The following is a 25975-nucleotide window of genomic DNA, read 5'->3' as shown; positions in this document are numbered from 1 at the left end:
GTTACTGAGATCAGAAAAGACACATGGGGTGTAACTTCCCTTGTTCCAGCACAGCATGTTTGTCCACATTCTTTACCACCCATAGAATTCCCTTAATTACCCTAAAACCTGCCTCCAGGCAGCCAGGGATAGGATCAATAATCCAAACTTGAGGTCACCTGGAGGCAGCCAGCTCCCTTCTCCTGGGACTGGCCTGTGCTGGGAACCACAGGAACTGTGTCAGAGCAGGTCTGCACCAACCCTGCTCCCTGAAGAACACTCAAGGCACAGGTGAGACCTCAATATTTGCCCATGAATTTCTCTTCTGTTATTTTAAATTGTAAATCTCAGTAATACTTTTGAATCCAAAAATCTTATCCTGTGGCAACCAAAGTCAGCACAAGCGAGTTCCTCGTGCTCTTTGCTTTGAATCTGCCAGGTGAAAATTCACCTTGATGCTCTGCAGCCCTTGGGGACACCAAATCACCACCTCTACATCTTCTTCATATCAGTTACAGTCTGGATATTTTCCCATCACCTTCCCTTTTCCAACTTTTGCCAAACTGATGGAGTCTCCTTAGGTTTGGGTACAGCATTCAATATGGATTATTCTCTTGGGAAAGCAACAAGCTGTTCAGTGGGACAGCTGAATCCCCAGGCAAATTTAAGTTGGAACATATTGTACAGCAGGACAGGGGCCTGGCTGCCAACCTGTGTTTTTAAGGTACAACCAATCAAATCCATCCTCATAGCTCTAAAGAGCTGAAATCACTGAAACACATTAAGTTAGTGGTAAAGCAAAAAAGCTTTGTTTTATTGCTACAACAACTTTTGATCAAGAAGTCCCATCAGAGAGCTGCCCTGCACAGCCTGCAGAACCACTCAAGGGCAGCACAAGGTTTGGCAGTGCCTCTGGACAGTGCTTTATGTAGGGCTGTGTCTTTGTGTGCCCAGCTCTCCAGTTTCAACCACAACATCGGTATCTCTGACATCGACGGAGACAAGAAGTACTCACTGGGTATTTGGAGGTGGTTTAGCAGGAAGATGAACAGGAGGCCAGGGAGGTGGGCTAAGCTCAGCCCCCCGTGCCCTGCCCGATGTGTCCCGACAGACGATTGTGAGACGGGCAAGGGGGACACCTGCTGGGCTGCCCGGCTTGCTACAGCCCTGCTGCAATAAAAACCATATAAAAACAGGCCATTTTATTACAATTTAAAAAGCTGTAAAACGTACACTCTCCAAAACCCCTGAGCATTACTATGCCAGTCACGAAGAAGCACTTTTCCTCTCCACGAGCTGCTGTGTGTGAGCAGCACTGAACTGCTCCAGCCGTGCCAGCGTGTCCAAGGACCTGGATGGGATCTCAGTGCTCCAGCAGCCAGCGAGGCTGTGCCCTGCTGCACTCAGGAACTGTTCCCTGCAGCGCTGGGGGTGCCAAGGACAGGGCTATGCCTGCTCACTGGGGTTCCCTGTGCCCGAGCCTTTGCTGGGAGCCTCTGCTGCCCGCGGGGCCTGCTTGGGAAGGCGGATGGGAACGTAGACATTGGAAGCACAGTGTTCCTTGAGGTATTCCCCCCCTTTCTCCTCATAGTCCTTCCTGCTTATCCAGCCCTCCTCACGGCTCATGTATTCCACTGCCCAGTCCCTAGCCCCGTACCAGGCATCCAAGATGGGGCTGGAAGCAAGGTGAACCTGGATGGAAGGAAAACAGAACAACAATGGCAATTCAGCACAGGAAAGGGAAGCCCTTTTTACCATGGTTACAATGGTGTATGACAAAAACAATGGAATTTCAGAAATTTGAGCTGATTACTCAGTGTCTCTCAGAAAGAGTAATGTTAGGAATGGGTTCAAGTCTGTTTTCACATTGTTACCAATTTCTAAGCAACCAATTTGAAAATTTCCAGCTGAACATGCTTTTGTGTGCACAGTCCTTTAGCAGAAGCAGACTTTCTCTACTCACTATGCTGTCTTCACAAAGAGCAACTGAATCTTTGCTTAACCTGCACCTTCTCAGGTCAAAAAGCTGTTTGCAGAGTCTTGCCTTAAAACCCTCTCCATGCCCATGCTCTAAGTAGTCCTGCCCTGCACTTCAGCCAGTTACATGTGAACACAGAACAGGCTGTTCACATAATCATGGCAATGCACACACCTGAAAGGATGACTGGAATGGCCTCATTTCCAGCAGCTCCTTCTGGATTCTGGCTTTGAGTCCAGGGTACATTGTATTTCCACCAGTGAGGAAAACATTCTGGACAAGGATAGCCTGTTGTTCCTTTGAATATCTGTGAAGTACAAGAACAGCTTCAGCCTTTCTCAAGGACATCTGCCCTATGAATTAAAACAGCTGTGGGGAATACTGATACCATGTCCCAGGATTCACTTTGAAAAAATTCATTTTCCTAGCACAAAGAGCTTTGTTTGCTTTCTGGAAATTAAGGGGGTGGCAGAAAAAAATCCTGAAAGCACTCAGTACCCCATGAATCAATAACTGGATTTCTTTCTAGGGCTGGAATTCTTACCTTTCAGAAAATGTGATCTCCTATTTCATAAAGTTAAGGGGTGACATTTCATCAATGCTAATTTGTCTGGAAATGTCCAGCAGGCGTGCCTGTATCTTAATTCTAAAAAGTTACCTCTGATTTTGGGCTCCCAAAACCAGAGACTGCCAGCTCACTGTTGCAAGAGTCTGTTGTTTCCCTCAATAACGAGCTGGGCCAGGGATCTCTAAAAACAAAAAACCCCACCAAAAACAACTATTCAACATATTTTCTCAAATTACTGCTAAACCCCCAGGATTTCAAAAGCTGGTATCAAATGAAGAAAAGCTTGTCTGAAGGAAATAGTTCTGTAAACTCACCTTTCAAGGACATATTGCATGGTTTCTGCTATACCAGCCTGGTCCTCTCCTATCAGGGAGGGCTGGAAGACAATCTCTGGAGCCCTGATTCTTTCAGTGCCAAGGAAAAGCTGGTGGTATTCTGCCAAGTTAAACACGGGCTATGAAACATGGAGAAGCAATGGGAAATTATGTTAAAGAACAGTAATATTCTAGAATAAGCAACATTTCAGACAATTCTGTACAAAAACCAAGATGGTAATGCTCCCACAGAGAAACAGCATTATGCTAAAGGTTCCAGAAGGTCAGGGAAGGTAAGGTCAGGACTTTTTCTATAATTTAGACTGCTTGGAGCCATTTAATTCTGAGGCTCAAGCTCCCAAGTTGAAAGCTGTGTGCACTGGGATATCAGGCTATGGATCACAGACAAAAACACTTGAGCAGAACTTTTTTCCCTTAATTGCACAGCACTGCAACACCAGGCACTGCCTGCAGAGTGAGCCAAGAGGGAATTCTCTTCCTAAGCCACCAGCTAAGATTGCCAGGATTTCTCTCTTAATGTCCTTTTTGTGTAGTTTAAGCATTTCCTCCAGAGCAGGCAAACAATGTTTGCATGAGGAGAAATGTCAGCAGACTGGCTGGACAACTGGGATGCAAACCCCTGGCACGAGGTGTAAATACAGAAACCAAACCTGCACTGCAGCAACAGGCTTCTCAACTTCAGGCTGCTCCTCAGCAAATAAAGGTTCAAACTCATTAATACTCTCCACATCCTCCAGGGACTGTTCACTGCCCAGTGGATCCAAGTCAGGAGTCTGGAAACAGAGCAATTATGTTATGCTAGGTCAGCTCAGGTGTGATTTGAATTCTGGCAACATGGCTGGAAAACTCAATTTTCTCAAATCTCAACTCTTTAACATGCCTGAAAGCAAATATGCCCAGGAAATAGAAATACAGACATTCATGCAAAGCACAAAAATCAACCACTTCCAAGAAATTTATCCCAATGCCAGCTCAGAAATCCAGGCCTCAGTCACCAGGCTGACTGCCAGGATGCCAGGCAGTCATGTCCTAAGCACAACAGCATATTAAAACTTAGTAAAATAGCTTTTTATAAAACCTGGTACCCTCCCAGCACCTCTAACTGCTCTATAATTACCATGAAATTCCCTATTTTGCTTGTGTGGGACTGGAAAACAAATATTTGCTAGCTACAAAGCCACCACACAGTTTTTGAGAGTTTCAACTGTCTACTATTTGCTCACAGGATGCACCAAACTCCCTTTTATTTTACACAGAAGTGAAGCTCTTTCCTAATGAAAAGCGCCACTCAAAATCCTACCAGACTCCTGCTGTGAGGTAGGAGCAGCTTCTAAAATGTCTTAATTTTTTTGTTACAATGTTACCTCTGGGATTTTGTTGCTAAATATTTGTTTTGGTTATTTTAAACTTGAAACATTTGTTGCAATTCCAGGATGAGCTAAAATTACGACCTACAAACATCTTCACATTCAATTACTCAAACTGAAGTTTACAAGTGCTCCCTAAAGCAAAAAATGTCTCCTGTAGTCCTGTTAAATGCATTTCTTTTTATATCTTATAAGAAAAGGAAAAAGACAAAACCAGAAAGATACACACAACTCAGCTGAACACCTGGTATTACAAAGGGATTTTGTGATATTTCTAAGTGATCTCTAAAGGCACAGACCAAACAGCAAAGCTTGTGGATTCATTCTGAGGTCTGGGACTGCACCTAGCAAAGAGCAGGGGTGTGGGAGATGTTGGAGTTTAGGCACAATCACTGAGAAAAAGCACAGGTAACTGGTAATCTTTCAATTCTTTTTCCTAGAATATCTTCTTTTGGCGGAAGGCAGGAAGATTATTCACCACAATCAGAAGCCCATCATCTCCCTGAATTTTGCTGAAGCACAATCATTTTGATTCTTGCACTGATAATCTTAGAATCATGGAATGGTTTGGGTTGGAGGGGACCTCAAAAGCTCATCCAGCTCCACCCACTGCCATGGGCAGGGACACCTTCCACTAGACCAGGCTGCTCCAAGCTGGCCTTGCACTCTTCCAGGGATGGTCTAGCTACAGCTTCTCTGGGGAAACTACATAAGGATCTCTCCTCTCTGCTTCCATTTCCTGTTTTTCTCTCTACCTTTTCCTTGAAGACAGGCTGATAAAGCTAAAAAAGCTCTGTCTTGTATAACTTGAAAGGCAATTAAAAGCACATGCACAAGCAGCCTTAGAGCACCCCTTGGCAGCAGCTGCTGTGTGCTGGGCCTGTGTGAGTCTGGCAAAGCAGACAAGGAGCTTCTCATCTTCAAGACAGCTCCAACAACCAAGTGTGGTAATTATTCTTTCATTAAGGGACCAAAACAGAACATGCTGCTTAAATGCACCAAAACCAGACAGCTACAGTGAAGGCTGGGTTGGTTGTTTACCATAAAGTTCTCTGCATCTGAAAGGGAAGAACAGAAAGGAAAACAAATACTGTTTTTAACAAGAAGACTGATGGGTTCCCCTGTATCTTTAATAGAAGGCTACTGAAGATTAAGGATGGTTGTCTCAGGATATTCTCTCTTCAGAGCTCTCAACAGAGAACCAGTTGCCAACTTAATAATGACTTGCAGTGTGTTAAAGAAAAAGCTTAGCTCATCAATGAAGTCTGAAGGGACACATTTGTAAGCACAGAAGTTTAATTCCTTCACAGATAAAATGAGGATTAACTTGGTGAAAGCATCCTACCTCTGGCTTGCTGTCCACAACATCTACTTCAATATTGACTTCTGACTGTAGGATTTTCTGCTTGGTTTGTTCAACAGACAGACTCAATTTGTTGATGTAAGACTGAAGTTCTTCTGCAGAGTCCATGTTCAGCTCCACCAAAGCTTTGTGGAACTGATCCATCTGACCATCTTCTAAAAGTTCCTGTGGACAGACAGTCAGCTGTGATGAACAAGACAGGGCAATCACAGCAGTCAGCAGTGATGTACACTCTGGTTGCATGGCTAGAGACTATGATGTGCACACTTTGACAGAATTTGAAGTACTTCCCAAAAGAAGTGCTGTTCAGAAACTGAAAACACCCCTACATCAATAATTTGTTATGTCACAAGTAACCTTGGCAAGCTCCTATCAGAAAACACCCACAACACTCACAGCTTCCTTACCATGATGTGTGACCTTCTGACAAAGCTCTGAGGGCAGCCTGCCCTCCTCCCAAGATACCACACCGAAACTCTGCCTTCATTACCTGCACATACAGCAACCTGTCCAGCCTCTCCTGGTCCAGCTGCAGCTTTTCCTCCCGACGCCGCGCGTTGAGCTCCTGAAGCCGCCGCAATTGCTGCTGCCTCTTCTCCTGCTTCTCCTCGGATGCCACGGTGCTGCCCAGCAGCTTGTTGGAGAAAGGCAGCTGCATCTTGTGTACATTGTTCTCGTAGTACTCTGGGCACCGCCACTTCTGCAGCTCTGGCCATTTGGAAAGCAAAGGAACGTTTTGTTCTGGCAGCCCAAAATGATTTGTGTGTTGTGTGCACCCCGCGTGAAGGATGAAAAGTGAGGAAAGAAGGCAAAAATAGTGCAAGCACAGAATTTGTCACCTCTTGGCAGCTGCTCCCAAGCTTGGCTGTTCCCTCTGAGCACTGCCTCCAGGCCACACACCCAGTGCAGGCAGCTCTGACCTCCAGGAAACAACAAGTACTACGAAGTGCACACTGAAGTCTCTCTGCCCAAGGGGAGGGAGAGCTCTCACACATTTCTAAGGAAGGCTCATTCAAAAGTGACAAATTTAAAGAAAACACTTTTCTTTAGCCACTACTTCAGATGACAGTTGCCACGGAAATTTTAAAACTTATTTAATTCACACAAAGTCATAAGAAATGTCCTGTGCAGCTTTGGAAACCTTTAAGCAGATAGGAAACACAGAAATCCTAACCAACTTAAAGGTTTTGTTGATATATAAAGGAAACTATAAGCTCGTTTTAAATTATTTTCCACTGAAAGCATCACAATTTTTATTCACAGAGAAATTTGAACCAATACATATTTTTTGGTAGTAGTAGTAGTTAAATTTCATTTCTGTCTTAATTTTAAATGTTAAACCACTGTTATGCATGAGGCAGGTTACCACAAAGAAAGCAAAACAGCAGAATATTTCTGTAAGAATTCGAGCCAGCTTCGAAACAAGGGGTAGAGACGACAAACTAAGTGTGGTTGAGCACTACCTGGTGGTGAACTAGAGCTGGTTTTACCTTCTATGTAGTCCTGGGCGATGTAGCTGTGCTCGTGCAGGATCTCCTCCATGCGGCTCAGCGTGATGGCTGCGAAATGCCCGGGGTATTTCAGCTGCAGCAGCCGCTGCAGGTACACGGCAGCCTGGCACCCCCCCAGGTTAATGCGCTTGCAGTTCTTGGCATCCAGCCTCAAAATGCAAACAGGCACAGCTCAGGCTGGGGGAATTCACAGGAAATCAAACAGAGCTCTTGTTTTCCCCTGAATTATTTGATTTCTGTAGATGAATATCCACAGATAAATATTTCAAGGTTTGGTTACCAGTGAATCTAACGCACCTGCTTTTCTCAGGCAACAGCACAATCACTGCTGTGGTCACTGTTCTACTCTGAAAGGCTCTGTTCTGCTCTTTTAAAAACCCCAAATATTAAATAATTTTGGCTACAGCAAGAAGATGTTCTGTTCTAACAAGAGAAGTGATGGGTAGTGGCACTAAAAGTAGTTTTTTAACATTTGTAATGCTTTGTGGTTGGACGTGTGTAAACCTTGAAAATTTGAAACGGTTACTAGACATAATAAAGTCATCCCCCCCAGTAAGGATTAAAAAAGAGAAAAAAGTAAAAAGAGAGAATAGAGCAATGTAGCAGAATAACCAGAATGATAAAAGCCTCAAGCACTGCAGAAGTCTCACACACAGAGCACTTCACTTTGTCCTAAAGCTGCTTTAAAACCTAACATATGTTTTTTAATGCCCAGTTTCACTTGGGGCACATATCCTCTTCCCCCTTTGGAAGTACACATCAAGGCACAATTAGCAACTAAAACACAACATTTACAAGGGCTGCATTGCTTCTTCCAATTCAAAACTCAACAGAACTTAGCAAAATCTGCAGACCTGGTTTTAACTCATCAGTATAAATGAATACAAGAGATAATAGTGCAGGGCTGGAGGAACAGGTATTTGCATGACTTGAAAAGCCAGTGGCTACACCAGATTTAAGACACCCAGAACTCACCTGCCCTCTAAGACTGGCAGAATGTGTGTGCACTGGTACCCTGAGGATATCACCAAGCCACTGCAGGGCCAGTTCTGCCTTCTGTTGTGATAAAAGCTGTACAGGCTGTCCACGCCATAGGACACTTTTGGCACTTGGTAGCACTCGAAGAGGAGCTCAGACATCATTTGCCTTGAGTACAGAGGATTGCAAACTGCTTCTGTCAGAACAATTGGGTGATCCACACAGCCCTGGGAGAGACAAGGGGAAAGAACAAAGGTATGAAGGGAAAATCCAGGGTTTATTTATCTCTGCTTCTTCCTTTAAGCATCATCAACAGCTCCTCCAAAATGGGCATGAGAAAGCACTTTTTGTGCAGGGTATTAATCATGAAAGTTAAATTATATCTGGTGTTTAAGGGGGTAAAAAAGATCTTAATGTTAATTCAACCAAAGAATAAACTCATAATGGTGAAGGTGAATGGACTTTTAAAGGCATATATAAATTATTAAAAATCTAAGAAACCAAAATCTATGCAATGAGGAAGTGAGTGAAAACTAGTGGAAGTTTAGTTCCATTCTGAGTAAAGCTTTCAAACTGATGTTATCGTGCAGGCAGATAACAAGAGCTCCATGATCTGAGAAGCAACTCTCAACACAGCTGGGTATGCAGGTGGTCAGTAAACACCAGTGGTAAGAGCATTACCCAACAGGCAGTTTAAGGGAGTTCGTTTAGATTAGATATTAGATATTATTCCTCTTGTGTGAGCGTGGTGAGGCCCTGGCACAGGCTGCCCAGGGAAGCTGTGGCTGCCTTACCCCTGGAAGCGTCCAAGGCCAGGCTGCCCGGAAATCTGAGCAAGCCGGTGCAGTGGAAGCTGTCCATGCCCATGGCAGGGGGTGAAGGGAGATGCTGTCCCCGGTCCCTTCCAACCCAAACCATGTTGGGATCCGCGGGCGGCTCAGCCCCGGCCCGCCGGTACCTGCGAGGAGACGCCGAGGCGCTGGAAGACGTGGTCGAGGAGCAGCTCCTGCAGCTCCAGCTGGACGGGCACGTTGCGGTCGAAGGGCGAGCGCAGCAGCCAGCGCAGGGGCTCGGGGCTGCCCAGGTCATTCCCCACCTGGGTCTCTGCGCCGGCCCCGCCGCGGGCCCCGCGGCTCCGCGCCGCCAGCGAGCGGAACCGCAGCAGCGGCTCGGCGGGGGACGGCGGGGTCGGGGCAGGCCCATCCCGCCCTCGTCTGGAAGGAGCCGTTGTCGATGACCAGCGGCGCCGGCTGCGGGCTCCTCACGGCCGCGCTCGGAGCCAGCACCGGGTCCGGGGCCCAGCGCACGTCCCGGAACGCGAACACCCGCGCGGGCGCCGCCATGGCGGGCGCGCCTCCCGCCCGCGTCCGGCCGGGAACTCGGGCCCGCACGGGGGTTCCGGGCCGCCGCTGCCGCCAGACGCGGGGGCTTAAAATAATCATCTTAAATGAGTGTGCTCCCTCATGTGAGCTCTGTGTGTGCTTCCAGCAGGAGACGAGACCTAATCGCTGGGATAGGAAGCAGCCAACACAGCACAGAATCATAGAAAAAAAGACTTTAAAAGATTCCATTCCAGCCCCTGCCATGGCAGAGACACCTTCCACTGTCCCAGGCTGCTCCAAACCCTGTCCTTGGACACTTCCAGGGATCCAGGGGCAGCCACAGCTGCTCTGGGCACCCTGTGCCAGGGCCTCACCACCCTCACAGTAAAACAATTTCTTCCTAATATCAAACCTGGATTTCCACTCTCTCGATTTGTACCCATTCCCCCTCACTGCAGTTCCTGAGGAAGAGTCACTGCCCAGCCTCCCTGTGGCTCCTTCACACACTGGAAATGTGCCGTGAGGTCTCCACACAACCTTCTCTTGTCCAGGAGGAGCAGCCCCAGCTCTCTCAGCCTGTCTCAAGGTGCTCCAGTCCTCTCGGCAGCTCCGTGGCCTCCTCAGGACTTGCTCCAACAATTCCACATCTGTCTGATGCTGGAGACACCAGAACTGTGTGCAGTGTTTGAGGTGGGGTCTCACTAGGGCAGAGTAGAGGGGGACAATCGTCTACTCCAACCTGTTGGCATTCCTTACAGGATCATTTGCATTGGAAAACGCTTCTGAGATCATCGAGTTCAACCTACAACCTAACACAACCATGTCAGCTAGTTCAGAGCCTCATCCAGCCCCAGAGATTGTCCTTCCTGAACTGAGGGCCCAGCCCTGGGCACAGGACTCGAGGTGACCCTCACCAGTGCCCAGCACAGGGCAAGAACCACTTTCCTGGTCCTGCTGGCCACTATTCCTGAGTCAGGCCAGGCCACCATTGACTTTTCTGGCCCCCTGGGCACACCTGGCTCATGTTCAGCCTCTGTCCACCAGCACCCCCAGGGTGGAACCTGTCTAGATTATCTTAAATTGGGATTTTTTTTTGGTGTAAGACCTTTGTGTGCTTTCAAGTCTAATGAGCAAGAAAGGAGACCCCATCAGTGGAACAGGCAGGATCATCCCTTCATCAAGGATATCCTGAAGCTAACAAGGATGTAGCAAAGGAAGATGTTGATGTATGTCTATCTATCTATTAAAAATATTCACAAGGTCCCTGTGTCCTAGAGATGAACATGTTCATTATAATACTAAAAAAGACCCTTCCCCTGAGAATGCACAGAAATTGGCTGGGCTGATGTACCTTGCATGGAATTTACTAACCAGTCCTAACAGAGGGGCTGTGCTTGGAAAGTCACTAGCTCTGAATTTGTGTCTAAATAATGGCAGGGAAAGTCCATGGGGATGTGCTGGATTTGTGGAATACCACTGAGCACCCAGGCTAGGGCAGCTATGAAATAAACAGTGTTTATTGAATGTTTAATGAAATAAACTCTGGAGCGTGACATTATTGGCTTGTTGCACACCAGGGAATAAATCCAATTCTGTGGGTATCACTGTCAGCCTGGGGCTGGGCTCTGCTTCTGCTGCCCTTCACATAGGGCCCCCCTGCCCTTTAAACTTGGGCTGTGAAACCTCCACCATGGCTGTGGCTTGTGTGGAGGTGAAACCCCACAGCCCTGGGCTGTGCCACCTGCCCAGGAGGTCACTGACACAGCCCAGGTGTTTGCCACTCCTGTGCCACCAGCCCCTCTGGAGATGCAGGGAATGGGGACGGCCTTTCCCCCTTATTTCAACCCCTATTCCCTGGAGAAATGGGGTTCCAGGGTGGGATCCATCCTGACATGGCAACAAGGACATCCCAGGCTGGCTCAGCTCGGTGAGATCCAGCGTGGAGTCCAAGGGCTTCCAGTGATGTGACTAAGAGACACAATTTGTCATTAAAATTAAACAGATGATGGCTTCAGCTCCTTTCCATCCCTCTCAGCACTGCCTCTGCAGACAAACTAGCAACAGCCTGATTTCCAGAGGTGCCCCCAACCCACCATCCCCACTGTGTGAAATGGGGACTCAAATATTGAGCATTCTTGAAGCTTGGGGCAGCAATGGCTTTCCTCACTTGTTTATTCAATGCACAAAGCAGGGCTAATAGCTTTCTTTTATCCTGCAGAGGTGTTATTAATGTGAATTAATAAGAATTTGCAGAGTTCATTTAGATCTTGGGATTAAAAGGCTCATTTCAAGGGGCTGTTCCTACATTAAAACAAGCACACGCTCAGGATGCAGGCAATCATTTGTAACGTGCATTTACATCACTGCTCTCTTCTCCTGAGAGCTGCACAAACAATTAATCTAGCTAAACAACCCTCTGTGAGGTAAACAATAGATTATGGCTTTATTTTATTGAAGGAGAAACACACAGCGTGATGAATATCAAGTTATCAAGTCACATATCTGGTTCCTTTGATCACTACTAAACTCCTTTACTCTTAAGCAATACTTTTGTCGACACACATCCTATGAAATGTGCTAGTTGCCTTTCTTGGAGGGAAGGGAGACAGAAGGGCAATTAAAATATAAAGGTTTATTTCCCTAAAGGATTAACTAATAGATGAGGATATACAGAGTAGGCTAAAAATAGAGTCTATATGGGACATATTTGTACACCACAATGAATAAGAGCCAGGGAGAAGTATCTTGCAGCTGCCCATCCTCACACCTCTCTGGAGGGTTGAATCTGTTTTATTCTCAGGAGCAACCTTGGCTACTCAGTCTCAAAGTTGCCGAAGCACTTGGTTACCTCCCCTGTATCCAAAGACAAGAACTGTAACTACAGTTTTAACATAAGCCTCCAAAGCTTCCTAACCTGTATTTATCCTTTAAATAGCAGCTGAAGAAAACATCTGACTTGATTGGCCTTTCTCAGTTGTTCTTATCCCCCATTAATCCCTGTTGCTCCCTCCCCAGCACGGGGCTGTCCCCTCTGCTGATTTATCACTCCTCCTGTGACCACCAGCGCTGCAATGAGGGTTATTAAGAGTGGTTAGAAAGGGGAGCAGTTGGGCTGTTCTAAACTTAGCGTAACCTGAAGCAAGCCATGAGGTATCCCCTGGTTCCTCTGGTGAACGAGCTGACCTTTCCACTGCTTTTCTTCTGGTTCTGTTTGCCTTTTGTAATGCTGCTGATCGTCGCCATTATCTGGCTACAGCTGCTGCTCAGTGAAGGTAAGTTGGGGAGTTGATCAGGTAAAATGCTGCTGCATGAAGTTAACTTCCTCCTTAAAGCACTCTGCTGGCTATTTTTAGGTTAATGCCACTTGTCACAGGAGGAAAGTGAAGCTTTGTTAGTTCTGGTGGTAGCATATAGAAAAACCAAACAAATGATGATGCTTTTCTGTTAAATATGCTTAGAAGACAACCAAGCTGCCTCCCACCCTTCTTACACTCTCCCTTTTTCTCAGCAGTAATTTGATTTAAGAAAGACAAACCACAAGTAATTTTTAAAGGTTTCTATTTCAAAAAATCCCTCAGAAAGCAAGCCTAATCTTCTAATTCTGTACAATTTAAATTCTGGCCTCATGGTTCTCTTGCTCCTCTCCTTTTTGGGAGTGCATGGAGAGTTTTATTGGGGGAGCTGGTAAGGAATTCTTCTATGTTGAGGCTGATAGAAAGTTTTGAAGGGAGCAAGATGTGTATTTTCATTTATTTATGTATTTTACCAGTTTGTTTTTCCAATCCACCCCTGATTCTTTGTTCTAATATGTCAGCAACCAGTAACAGGCTTTGGTTTAGACTAATAATAAGCTGCTTGTTGCACTCATGAGGATAAAACCTTGCTACTGTGCTCTAATGCTGGGAAAAAAAATCTAATCCCAGCTGAGGAAGTTCTAAATCAGGGACAAAATATCTATTTTATATAGCTGTACCACATCCTTACAATGCAGTTGTGTGCTCAGACTTTTGTCTGCACAGAGTAATTCTTGCTAGGTTATTCTTGCTACATTTATATTCACAATTTCTGGCCCTGTAGTGACTGCTTTTAGCACCAGGCATCCAACTGTTTCCACAAATGCTCTAAATTATATTTTAACCAGTAAGACTACACACATCACTAAATTTTTACATACTGGCATATTTACAGAATAAGAACATTAAAGCTTTTCTCAGGTTTAAAAATAAAAGTGTTCTTTTTAATAACTCCCTGACCAGTCATATCCACTACTTTTACTCTAGTTTAGAGCAAGCACAAGTAAAAAGGAAATGTTTCAGCTCCTCCTTTAATATAATTGCTTATTAAGAGCTAATTAGATAAAATTAAACACTTGTAAAGGCCTTTTATTGTCTAGTTTGGTTTGACAATCCTTTATTTCAGATGGAAAAAGTTCAGAGGAACCTTGTCCAGCTCCTAGATGTACAAGTACTAGAACGTACAAGTCTTGCAGCCATGGGAAAAAAGTCACATAGAGGTGTTTTACATGTTCATTTTAAACCTGCTTCTAGCACAGATGCCCAGAATAGAAAAGATTAAGAAAGACTCTCCTGATGAGCCTGATTCTGACTCTGAAGATGAATTAACAGAGGAAGAAAGCCAGAGTGATGCATCCAGTACGGAGATGCAAGAGGAGTCACAATCCAGTGGAACTATGAGAAGACTGAGGCCCAAACCTGCTTATCTGAGCTTAAATCCAAAAAGCCAAAAGCAAAGTCTTGCTGTGACCTTGAACAGCTGCTCCCAGAGGCAGAAGATAAGATATTTCCCTACTGAAAAGAGCATTTTCTGTAACATCCTGGTGGTGAGTAGTGGGACCAGGCTGCCTCCTTGCATATCTAGTGCTTTTGTGCCTCAGCTCTGACTTTTTTCACCTCTGCCTGACTCAGAGGCCTCTTGGGTAAGACAAAGCTCCAAGATTGGTTTCTGCCAGGTTAATAACTAACAGGAGGCTTTATTTTCTGCCTTCCCTATTTTGTGATGACTCCTGTTGTAGATGAGGTAAAGGTAACATAAAATTGTGCAGAATGACTATCACAAATATATGTGTGTATATTTATTTAAAGGTATATGCACATTTTAAAAGTCCTTGAGAACTACATTTAAAATGGAAAACATTTTCTGCTTATTCCTCTAAGGTAAGAAGTTTAACTCAACTGTGTGTAGAAACTCTCCTGGTATTTATGGCTGATATTACATACTTTTAAAAGTTGCTTCAGATTTCTTATGGTGGAGCATGTGACTGAAAATAAGATGTATTTCACTTGCTCAATAAGAACTGAGGCCAGAAGTCTCTTTCCAAACACAGCAGCCCTAATCCTTTTAGGCTTTACACAAATCCCAAAAGATAAATTTCAAGTGGTGGAAGAGCTTCATGTTTTGTCTGTCTTCTCTTTCCCTGTGCCTTGACTGTCTGTTCCTTTGCAGAAGGGGCTCACAAGGGAAAGCTGCTCTCCACTCTCACTATCCCCAGTCCTGTCTGCTCAGTTACACTGCTGGGATTTTTGATTTGCAGCAACTGAGGTACTCACTCATGTGTCCTTCTACCAGTTCTGCTGGAGTGCTAACCTTGCTTAGGCTGGACTAGCCAAGGACTGGAATCATCTTAAACTGCTGCAGTTATTTGACTAACACACCCTGAAGCTGAGCTTTAGCATGGCATCAGCAATACCTCAGTTGAAAGCATTTTTGAGACCGTTAACACCACCAAGGTGGTACCAAATCAGTGTGGTAACAATTTATTTAACATTCATTAATTTTGCAGTTTTTCAAAAGCTAACAGTGATAACAATGAGCTTGGTCTTGTCTAGGGTACCATTTGATTCCTCATATGTACAACTATTGACTTGAACACAGCAACTCTAACTTGTCTTTTGTAGGACATAACATTTGTTGTGTTGGGTGGGTGAGGGAAGGGAACCAAGCACTGGTGGTTTCAAAATCCTGTATATTCCTCTGAAAATGGAACTTCTTCCAAAGATATCATTGCAGTGAGAAATGTGTTCTTCATTTTCTTCCCCAGCTGTTTTGCACCTCACTTTCTTCTCTCACCTGGAAATATGTCTGCCTGATGCTCCAGACCTTTAACATCCTGAGGACTCTACTGCTGCCATCCTATCTGGTTACCTATGTGGCTCAGCTGTTTGCTTTGCTGGGTGAAAAAGTTGGGAAAATCCTGGGCTCCCTGAGGCTGGAGAGCAGAGCACTGTTGCTTTCAGTCCTGGGGAAGAAACTGCAGCTGAGTCAAGCTCAGAGAACCACCTCAGGGTGAAATTAAAGCAGGGAGTCCCATGGTCAGCACTGGTGACAGCTACTGCAGCGTGGCAGAGGGAGGGGAATGCTCTGCAAAAGAAACCCACTCAAGACTAAGTCAGCACCTACTCAGCTGCTTTCAGAGTGTTGACTGCCTAAATGTGAGATGGATGGCAGCCAATTTCTTGTCCATTCTGCTCCACTCCCACCTCAGAAGGATAAGCTCCTTTTTTATAAGGACCAAGCACTCCACCAACAGTAATCTTTGATTTCAAATAAGATCAAACAGTCTCTCTCTGTAGTAGCTCTTACTGGATTTTAAATGCAATACAGCCATAGCATTATTATTCTTAGAGTCCAATTAGCACTTTTCTCATCTGCAGCTTGTCAGTTCTCAAAGTAGGAAACGACTTTTCAACACTCAGGTCTAAAAAAATTAAGCAGGTCTACCTCCAATTAACAAGAAATAATTAAGCTCTCTGCAGATCCTGAGCATGCATGTCCCTGATTTGCGTTCAGGCTTTGCTTTTCGGCACAGCTGGCAGGCTGATGTGAGGTACAGTACAGCCTAGAGAGGCACTCACCAACAGCTTGATTTAAGCAGTTATTGGAACCACAGGGAGGGTGAGGAGTCTGAGATGAGCCATCGCTTTGTAGCCTAAGGGTTTATCGAGGTGCTGGGCTCCGAACAGAACAGCTGTGTGCTCTTGTGTTGATGCACACGTTCAACACACTCTTTTGTTTTCAAGAGGGCCTGAATTACGAAGTAATTCAATGAACACGCTGCCCTTGTGAAAGTCATTGTTCGCGCTGCCCGTGTGCGGTGCCTGTCTCTCCAGAGCCTTACACACTGAGCAGCACCAGCCCGCAACAGCGATGAAACCTGCCCTGCTTGTGTTTGCCTTTCCCTCCCCATCCCCTGAGCCCCGCGTGGCCAAATATTTGTCCATGCTCTTAAATAAAACTTGTTTGCCCGCATCTTTATTTTCGCGGCTCCTTCCTTTACAAAGGAAAACACAAAAGAAAAACAAAAGCTGTTTGCCGAGGACATCCCCCTCTCCCTGGAGGGAGCTTCGGGGATCTTCTCCAGCGGGTATTCCCCGTCTCTTCCCCCGCCTGGAGAACGAGAAGGGTGGGATGCTCCGGGCAGATGCGGAGGGAGCGGGCGGGGAGCGGGGCGAGCTCTGGAGGGGCGGGACGGGGGCGGAGGGAGGAAGGGAAGAAGAGAAGAAGAGAAGAAGGGAAGAGGGGTCTCCTCTCTGCTCTCACCTCCGCTGAGCTCCGCGCCCGCCCTGGGCGGCTCCGGCCAGAGGGTGCTGAGCTGCGGGGTCGGGAGAATTCCCTGCTCTCCGCTCCAGATCCTCCTCCTCCTCCTCCTCCTCCTCCTCCTCCTCCTCTCCGGCCGTGCCCCGCAGCGCTGGCCGCTCCAGGTAAGCTGATGCTCGGCGCTGCTGGGGGCTCCGGCCGTGCCCCGGGGGTCGGGATGCCGCGGTCGTGCAGTGCTGAATTGTCGCTTTTCCCGCAGAATTTGGCTTCTGCCCCGTTGGGGAATGGGGTTATTGTCTCGGCTGTACTGACATAGCAAAGCCTTCCCTGAGCCAGCCAGAAGGACGCTTGCTGGTAGTGTCAAGGTTTTTCTCTACCTTTTCCACCATGTGCGTTTGAAATGTGTTGGCAAGAAAGGCTTCATCGTGCAGCTGCATGGCTGGGGATGCCTCTAATATTGCAGCTGAACCCCTGGGAATGATACCTCCTGTCTCTATGAGGTTTCACTTGTTTAGGCTGCTTGAGTCTTTCAGACTGTTAAGCTCAGTTCGAAAAGAAACCCTGCTATCTTGAGGTGGTTGCCAGAATGCCACAGTTTAAATTAAAAATGTTATACTGGGACCATCACTGCGAAGAAGGAGATGAACTGAGGTGGGTAAATAAACAATCTAAAGGTCTGGGAGAATATTGCCTCTTGTACCCCATGGCGGTGTTCTAAAGCCTGGTGCTACCAAAGTGTCTGCTTTGTGCAGTTTTTAGCTTGCATAAATACACTCAGAATAGCTTTAGCTTGGCTGGGCTGGCTGTCCCTGGCAGTGTCACTGTAAAAGCAGGGAGGCTGGTGCCAATGTGCAAAAACCTGCTTGAGAAAGCTACTGTGAGGACTCCTGGTTCCTGCAGAGTTGCCCAGTACCACAGCTATGCTGATGGCATTAGTGGTGTAAACCTGGTTTTCCTGCCTTTGAGCTATGAGAAATAATGCACAAATAAATATTTGGCTGCCAAGAATAGGATTTTTGTGCATTAATTTAGCTAAAAGTAGTATAGAAAGGGCATTTTGGTTCTGCTGTGGGTCAGCACCTCTTATAAGAGATGGGTGGTGTGTGAACCTGGCCTGGAGAATGGACACAGACCGACAGATGAGGGGTCTCAGTTTGAACCCTGTAGACTTCATATTGTGATCCACATTTATTAAAATATTTCCTTTTCCTGAATCTGGCTGTAATGCCTGCCCCTGTGCCTGTCTTTGCTGGGCATTTGGAGCTCACAGCATGAATGTAGCATGACCTTGCAGCTGCCTTGTAGGCTGCAAGTGCTTCAACAACATCCATGAGTTTGTGCTTTAATTTCCTTTTGCTGTTGTGAGCAAAAGCTGCTTCCTGGGCATCAGCAAGAGTGTTTGCAGCCTTGGATGCTGTAGTGGAGATCCTGCCAGTGTGGTTGTTTACACTGACTGCAAATAGTTTTGGATTTAATTCACCTGAGTGTCTCTTGTTCACCTGGTGCATCATTTCTCATAAGCACACAGCAGAGTCTGTCCCAGAGCACTTCCATGTTATAGCAACCAGGTATTTTTTCAGCTGAAAGGATAGCAAAACCTGGGTTGAACACTCTGGAGCACAGCATTAGTGAGAGCTGTAATTTAGTAGTTCCTTTTGGCTGAAGTTAAACCTCCTGGGAGGTGGAAGATGCATTTCTGTGCCAAACTGTACTGTATGTCTTTTGTGACCTTTTGCACATCACTTAATCTCTCTTTTTTTCCCCTCTTCTTGTTTGTAAAGCCTTTACTTTGCAGGCATGTTGCAGGGGTGGGGTCTGTTAAACATTAAGACTCTGTTGGGAAGCACTGTGTGTATAAAAACAGAGATAACAATTTCTTTCTCCTCTGAGCTCAAAACTCTGGAAGATGTTGGTAAAAAGACCCAAACTCTAATCTAATCTAGTGTAAACTGAAGTGACCTAATGTACTTTGGTGGATTTAAGTGATAAACATATCTCAAATCACTATGTCAAAGCATTTTGAAGGTCTTGCAGCATGTGGGGATCTCTAACTTGTCAGCAGAACCTCTCTGAGTAACAGCTGGGTGAGCTGTGGCTGTTTACATCCTTCTCCTGCAGGAGTCATGGGATGATTTAACTTGGCTGACATCTGTTTCCAGTAAGGAGGAATTGGGGTTCTTGGGTCCCAGCTGTATGAAGGAAAATAACACTGAAGGTTTGGCTCGAGGTCCCAAGAGAGGGCAGCAGCAGCAGCCGAGTTCTTGGGTTAATCAAGACACATTTTTGAAGTAATTTTTTTTAATATGAAAAGGAAAAAAAAAACATAACTGTTGTTTCCCACTTCACAAAATCTTTGATTAGTTGGATAAAGAGTTGTGTTACTTGTCAAGGCTTTATAAACTGAAAAGAGTGAGTGTCCAGCTTGCCTTAAGGACAATAACACTCACTGGAGTGCTGAAATGGGAGCCCAAAGGTGCTGACACCTCAGTTCTGTACATGACCCAACTGGCCAGAGCTTTCAGAACCCTGCTCTGGCTTCAGTTTGAGCCTGAGGAGCCCCTCACATGTGCTGCTGGTGGTGTCAGCTGCTCCAGGAGCAGTTCCCTTCCCTGTCTGCAGAGCAAAGGAGCCCCCACCCCTTCAGGGCTTCCTTGAAAATCACTGTCTCCTGCACTGGGATATTCTCTTTTGGGTAAGGAGGTCACCAGGGCACACATGCAATAGACTCTTAGCTTTTTATATCTTTTAAAAGTTAGAAACTACCATACTTGACCAAGAATATCATGTATTTTAGTTTCATATGCCTTTTAGGCTCTCAGTACAGTAAAATATTTTCTTAATTGGGGATGTTATGGCCCATATGCTTCTATTCCAAGCAGTTTAAATGCTTTCAGTTGGAGACATAAAAATATCTTAGTTGTGACATGATGTTTGAGCCTTCCTGCTGTGGATGTAAAATCCATATGGCAGCGAGGCTTAATTGAAACCTGCTGGAGTTACTTTTCTCCTGCAACATATTACATGGAATATTCTTTATGCAGCTGGCTTGAAAGGACTACCCTTAATTAGATATTTCTAATCAATTTGTGCTTTTGGAAATTCTGTTCCTTTCCAACACTCATGATTTTGATTTATGTAAAGCACTTCAGTTTGATAAAATACATATCGAGTACAGCATGTGTGATGTTTTCATTATTTATTCCACAGACTTTAGGTGTAAGTCATCCACTACAGAGTTGTTGATTGGGTGGGTAAGTCCTTCCAGGTGTGTTGTGCAGTGAAAAGCTTGTCTGAAATCAGAACTTGTTGCTTGAAGAGTTGGGTCTCTAAATTGGTTTGAGATTCAGATGTTTGTAATATTTCCTGGTGTTTGTTGCTCTTTGGCCAGAGCGTTGGGTCAGTTTGCAGGGCAGTATGTTTTGTGATTGCAATTGAGATTGGAGAAAGAAATACAAAAGCTGATGTAGCTTAAAGCATACTCCCCAAAGCAGATTACTCCAAGAGTCTGGAATGTGTTGGTGGGAGGCTTCAGTTTTAGTGAGATGTTGCTCCATGCATGCAGGAGTCCTTCCCTTCCTAAATAATTGTTTCCATCTGCATGGCTTATTCCATCAGCCCCCAGGGCTGCCAGTGCCTGGATTGCTGAGCTGTTAAAATCTGTCTCTCTTGTAAGAATGAGGATCTTTCTCACTGAATATCCTGTGCCAGCTGTGTGCAAAGGGAGCTTTGCTCTGTTCATACAGAAAAATAATAGGGCAACCCCCACTGGGGACCTTTTAGAACAAACAATATTCTGGTATTTCTTACCCATACTTTTAAATTTTTAGAGGGAAAAGTTTCAGAACCCTTGAATCTGCAATTATGAATTCACTAGTTCTCTGAAAGTTGTTTGGTTCTTATAGAATATGGAATTTTGGCCATCTGTGATAACTTGAAGGTTGTGGCTTCTGGGCTGTGAGATGTCTTTGTGAACATACACACTCCCATCATGTGGTGGAGCCTGAGCATTGGAAGTGACAGCAGCCTGCTTGGCCATTACACACTGATGGTTTCAGCAGCAGCAAACTGGGCATGGATGAGGCACTGACAGGAGGCTGCTGGCCAAGAATTATTTTACATTCCTCATTATCTCTGCTTGGGTCACCTGGGGAAGCGTGGAAGATGTATCATTGTAACTGAGAAACGCTGGAAAGGCACAAATCTGGAGTACACTTCACTCCCTTGCCTCTGCACTTTTCCCTCTGAAGGTTCTCGTTTCTGAATTAGATTTTAAGTGATGAACACTGGAAATAAAGGTGGAATTACTTGGGTGTAAGCCCTTGAGTGAACAGGAGCCTGGAACTGTTGCAAAGCCCATAGCAGGTGGCCAATATATAATGGAACTGGAAGGATATCCTCTTTAGGCAAGGAATAAATACAGCTTTGCTGATGAAAGTTGTTTTTCTCGGTCAAGGTAAAGCTGGGACAATGTTCCTGTTTGAAAACAGCGGGGCTGACACAGTGGAAGGAAATCCCTGTGTGTCTCCCAGCGGAAGGGGAGGCATGCAGGGCAGTATATACATCCCTGCAGCTGATCTCCCAGCCCCTTGTTTGGGGCAAACATTCCTCAATCCTGGCCTCCCTCCAGCCTGTCCACAAGCAGGGTAAAACTAGATAAAGGTGACAGCTGTATTTAGCTGCAGTGTTTCCTCTGAGTAACGGGAGAGGAAGGATCCCTCCTGGGAGCAGCCCTTCCAACCACATCCCTCATCCAAGAGTTTCAGAGTTCACCATCTCTGCGCTTCCTACACCAAGCAGGCGTGAGGCTGCCGGATGTTTGCAGGCCAGGAAGGCTTTGGAGCAAGCACAGAGCTGCCAGCTCCTTTGGGAGAATCCAAGGCTTGCTGGAATACCAGCACTCACCCTGGAAAAAGCTTTTTTTTTTTTTTTTGGAGAATGGCTTTTTGCAGGGCTCATTCTAGCTGTAGTAATTTGTTAGATGGAAGGAAACCTAACTGGGGAGTGCAATTGATAAAATGATCAAGGACTGGCTGCTTTAAGGCGTTCCTGTGAGTTCTGCTAGAGAGGTCTGTGCAGTTTTGTAAAGGATTAGCATCACCTCATTGTTAACAAAGCAGATGGCAAAGGGGAAACAATCTTTGTAAAGGTCAAGAAGCTGCTAGCTGGGGGTTTATGAATATTATTTAACCCCATAAAAGTTCTTTTTCTGGCACTGAGTCAGGCATCACAGTTCCTTTGGATCTCTCAGAGTTTCAGGAGGATGTGCACTGTGAAACCAGCTTTATTATGTGAGCTCACCAGGCAAAAAATTCAAACGAGGGCTGTCCCCTCTCACTGGGATGGTAGCTTCTTAATTCTCTAATTAATTAGTTAATTGACAAATTCCCTAGATCCCATGCTTAGGAGGAAGCTGGTTTCCCATCTGATGGTGAGAATGCTCCTCCCTCCAGCGTGGTGCAAGTATCACAGTGGGAGCCTGGCAGCCTCAGCAGTGCAGATGCCATTGGGTCAGCTTGAAAACAAATTTGGATAAGGTGATGTATTTACAGCTTCCACCATTGATTTCTACCATTCCTGTGGATTCTTCCAGTTATTTCTGAACAGTTTGTCATATCAGAAAATGTCCAAGAGTTACCTTTGCACAGATGCAAGCACAGCAGTTCCCAGTGCCTCCTCTCCTTTGTCTCTGCCATATGTGTTGTTCTTGTTTTAGCCCAGTGGCTGCTCCCAGCATAGATCAGGCTGAGCTGTATCAGCATTTCTGGGGCCAAAACATGAGTTGGAGTCAGGTCAGCAGCCACAGCTAGGTGATGCCTGTGTCAGAAAATGGCCCTTCTACAAAAGTTTGGTTGCTTACACTGGGGTTAAAACATGTGTTTCAGAATGTTATTTGAGTTAAAGTGTTTATTCATCAAAATTACTGGAGCTGCGAGGTAAAACACAATTGCCTTAGTTCCTTTCTTGTGTGTTTTTGGGTTTATTTTTATGAAATCTTCATAATTTTCAATTCACCTGTGAGTCCAGGATGAATTTCTGCTTCTTTCACTTGTTGGTTTAGACTGTGGTTTTTCAGTGGCTGATCTATGTAATAACTCCTTTTGGCCTTGGCACCAGCACTGCACCAGTCTGATCTTGCACACCAGGTGTAAACTGAACAATAAAACTCTGTCTTGCATCACTTGACACTGATGCCTGAGACTTTGTGTCCCATCTCCTCTCTGTCCCTCCAGCTGGAGCAGTGGGTTTTACACAGCAAACAGCACGTGGGGATTTATAGGCACTGCTCTAATCCCTGTCTGACCTTTGAGATGATCTTACACCACCAGCCTCACCTGCCCTGAGCTCTTCCTGTAAATCCTGCACTTCAAAGCTGTTTGGGAATGTCTGTAGCAAGCTCCTCCATCCCCTCTTTGGCCCCCGAGCTAGATCATGTCTGATGTCTTCCAGTCCTGGTTTTCATGAGGACTCATGTAATTAAACTTCCTCATTAAAACTTTGGAAGAACAAGCCCTCTCCTAATGAGTTAACAGGCTCTTGACTACAAATAGCTCTGTAAGAGCTGTGAGCTGTATTGTGCAATCAGGTCCAGCATCTCAACCAGTTTTGTTCCAGCTGTTGCATCGTTTATAGATGAAACCAGTACAGACAAGCTCTGTGTGGTGACTTCAGAGCCAGGCGCCAGCAGAGCAAAAATAGTGGATGCTGACTTTTTTTTCAGTTCTGAGCCTTTAAACAGCAGTCCAGCTCTCTTCTCAAGGACAAATGAGGAGAATGCCCATAAATATAAATTACAGGCCACTTGTAATCTCTCTCCACACAGAGAAGTTTGGATTCTTCCTGACAGACCTGTTACAGCTGAAGAGATGACACAGTGGAACAGAAGCCTGTTAGGATAAGTGATGGCACTTTGGAGTACAACAAAACTGTTGCTTATGAGTGGAATAATTGGCACTTAAAATTGCTTGGCTGCTAAATAAGAGCTTCTGCTACTTGACTGTATTAAATCTTCTTTTTATTTTGGAAATAACTGATTGAGCAATCAGGATCTGTGAAAATGCAGCTCCCCTGGAGAGGGGGGTGTCCTTCTGTTCCCCTGCTCAGTCTGGTGGATCTAGCCACAAATGGGCACGGTGGCATTTCATTCCTGAGTAAACTCCCCACAGCAATGTGTGTGGGGACACTGTGTGGGCACCTATTTGGTCATTATTTTTCTCTGAATCTTGGATTATTTAGGTGAGTGGATTTAGGTTTCAATCATTCAACAAGACAAGCTTCAATAAGGGGGGGGAGGGAGGGGAGTGTCCAGCCTAATTTCCGAAGTAGTTTGGGCTAGTCTGATCCAATATAAAAACTTTTGAGGAGATTTTAAAAACCATAATATGCTAAAATCTATTAAAACAAACAAACAAAAAAAACCTCATAAATGAAACATTGCTTTGAAAACTGTGTTTGTATTTAGTCCATGCTCAGGTGTTTCACTTTTAATCTTAACAAACAGCTTAGTTATGTAGCTATGATCAGGTCACTCCCACTTTTCTCCTCCCCTTACCATCCTTGCTAAAACTCCAGCTTATCAGTAGCTATTGTTGAGCTGTCTCATAACCTTGGTAGCTGCACTGATTGTGGGGCTGTGCCTTGGGCATGACTTCTCCCAGGAGTGGATGTTTGGCATTCTTTGGGCAGCAGCTCCTGTGGGATGCCCACAGACTGACTCATGGTGAGTTCAGCCCAGCGAGCCCATCCCGCTGCTGCCATTATGCTGCAGGAAATAAACAAGATGACAAGCTAATCTATCACATCTTTGGGCTGAGAACTGGGACACCCCAGTAAGAAAGTCCATTTCTGGCATTGTCCCTGTTTGTTGCTCCGTTGCCCCATCCCTTTCCCAGAAGGGAACGGGAAAAAAAATCCAAAGTGTGAAAATCAAAATGAGGTTTGTGAAATCAGCCGGGGCGCCAGCTTGGGAACTGGAACTTGTGCATTTTCTCCTTCTGTGAAAATTAAGGATGTTTAAAGTGCTCCGTGGAGGTGGTGCTGGGGATGAGCTGTGCAGAGTGGAGTCTGGGGAATCCCTGTGTGTGCTCACTCAGCTGGAGAGGCACTGCTCCCACCTGCCTGTGCTCCAGCCTGGTGTGTGGCACTGTCACCTGGCTCAGGGATTACAGCTCCCTGTGCTCGGAGGAAGTGAACAAGCAGCTTGCTGATCATTACTCTGGTGCCTCTGACTCCTTTCTGCCTTCAGTGAGAGAATTTTCTGCCCCCTGTAGATACCAGGCACGTGTTTGAGCAGCGAGGTAAACGAGGTCATCCTCTGAAACCCGCTAAGGCTTCTAATTTTACAGTCTTCAGTGCCCAGGAGGCAGAGTCATATTCAATTTACATTAATAAGTAAGTCTTGGTTATTCATCAGAATAAGTGTTTTTGAGTGTTAAGAATAGCTACTGTCTTAGTGCTTCCTCCTATTGTTACAGCTCTTCCTTGAGCAGTGGAAATGTTTTGGGTGATTTAAATTACATTTACAGTAGTAGTTAAGCTTAAGCAACTTTGCAGTTGACTTATCTGAATATACATCTGTGTCTAAAGAGAGGATGACTTTTCCCCCTCCACCTCACCTCCTTCATTCTCCCAAGGCAGGACATTTCCAAACAGGGTGGGCAGCTGGAAATACTGATATTTATCAATATTGATTATTGATACTGCAGCTCCCTGGGCATCCTCCCGGCAGGGTGACAAATCAGCTCTTGTCTCACACAGTAAAATCATGAGTGGAAACTCTTTGTAGAGCCTGAGTGTTGCTGGGGCTGTTTCTTGGCAGCTCTTTTCCTGTGAGGTGCTGGTTTTCTCTCCCAGCTCAGGGCAGAAGCAGATGTGTGGCAGGCCCAGCTGCTGGGAGCTGCTGCCTTACCCAGACCTGAGTGCAGCTCACTCTGTGCCCCAGGCCACAGCCTGGCTGCTGCTCCCTGCCAGGCTGGGAACAAGCTGGGGCTTGGATAATCTCACTGATTTAGTGATTCCAGAAA

At 45.6% G+C, this 25975-nt stretch overlaps 2 protein-coding genes and 1 long non-coding RNA gene across 3 annotated transcripts in view; 2 read left to right on the top strand and 1 right to left on the bottom strand.

Moving 5' to 3' along the window:
• Window positions 1-1166: 1166 nt before the first annotated feature.
• ACTR5 (actin related protein 5) lies at window positions 1167-9435 on the bottom strand. The gene is given in 10 exon segments (XM_015647901.2): window positions 1167-1671; window positions 2132-2264; window positions 2840-2979; window positions 3511-3633; window positions 5573-5755; window positions 6081-6298; window positions 7081-7250; window positions 8077-8306; window positions 9038-9269; window positions 9271-9435. Coding segments are annotated over 10 exon segments (1827 nt in total). The 5' UTR covers window positions 9423-9435; the 3' UTR covers window positions 1167-1425.
• Window positions 9436-12445: 3010 nt separating this feature from the next.
• On the top strand, window positions 12446-14876 carry LOC107213181. The gene is made up of 3 exons (XR_001524658.1): window positions 12446-12673; window positions 13954-14241; window positions 14865-14876. It is a non-coding gene; the product is annotated as an uncharacterized LOC107213181 (long non-coding RNA).
• Window positions 14877-16932: 2056 nt separating this feature from the next.
• The window catches only part of ARHGAP40 (Rho GTPase activating protein 40), a 35983-nt gene continuing 26940 nt past the window's right edge, over window positions 16933-25975 (top strand). Inside the window, exon 1 of the mRNA XM_015647883.3 lies at window positions 16933-17119. The gene's annotated coding sequence lies outside the window, so the exon portion shown is untranslated. The remainder of the gene's footprint in view (window positions 17120-25975) is intronic.

Source organism: Parus major, chromosome 20 (genome assembly GCF_001522545.3).
Source record: "Parus major isolate Abel chromosome 20, Parus_major1.1, whole genome shotgun sequence".
Classification (NCBI taxonomy): Eukaryota; Metazoa; Chordata; class Aves; order Passeriformes; family Paridae; genus Parus; species Parus major.
This window is presented reverse-complemented; position numbering and strand designations above follow the sequence as displayed.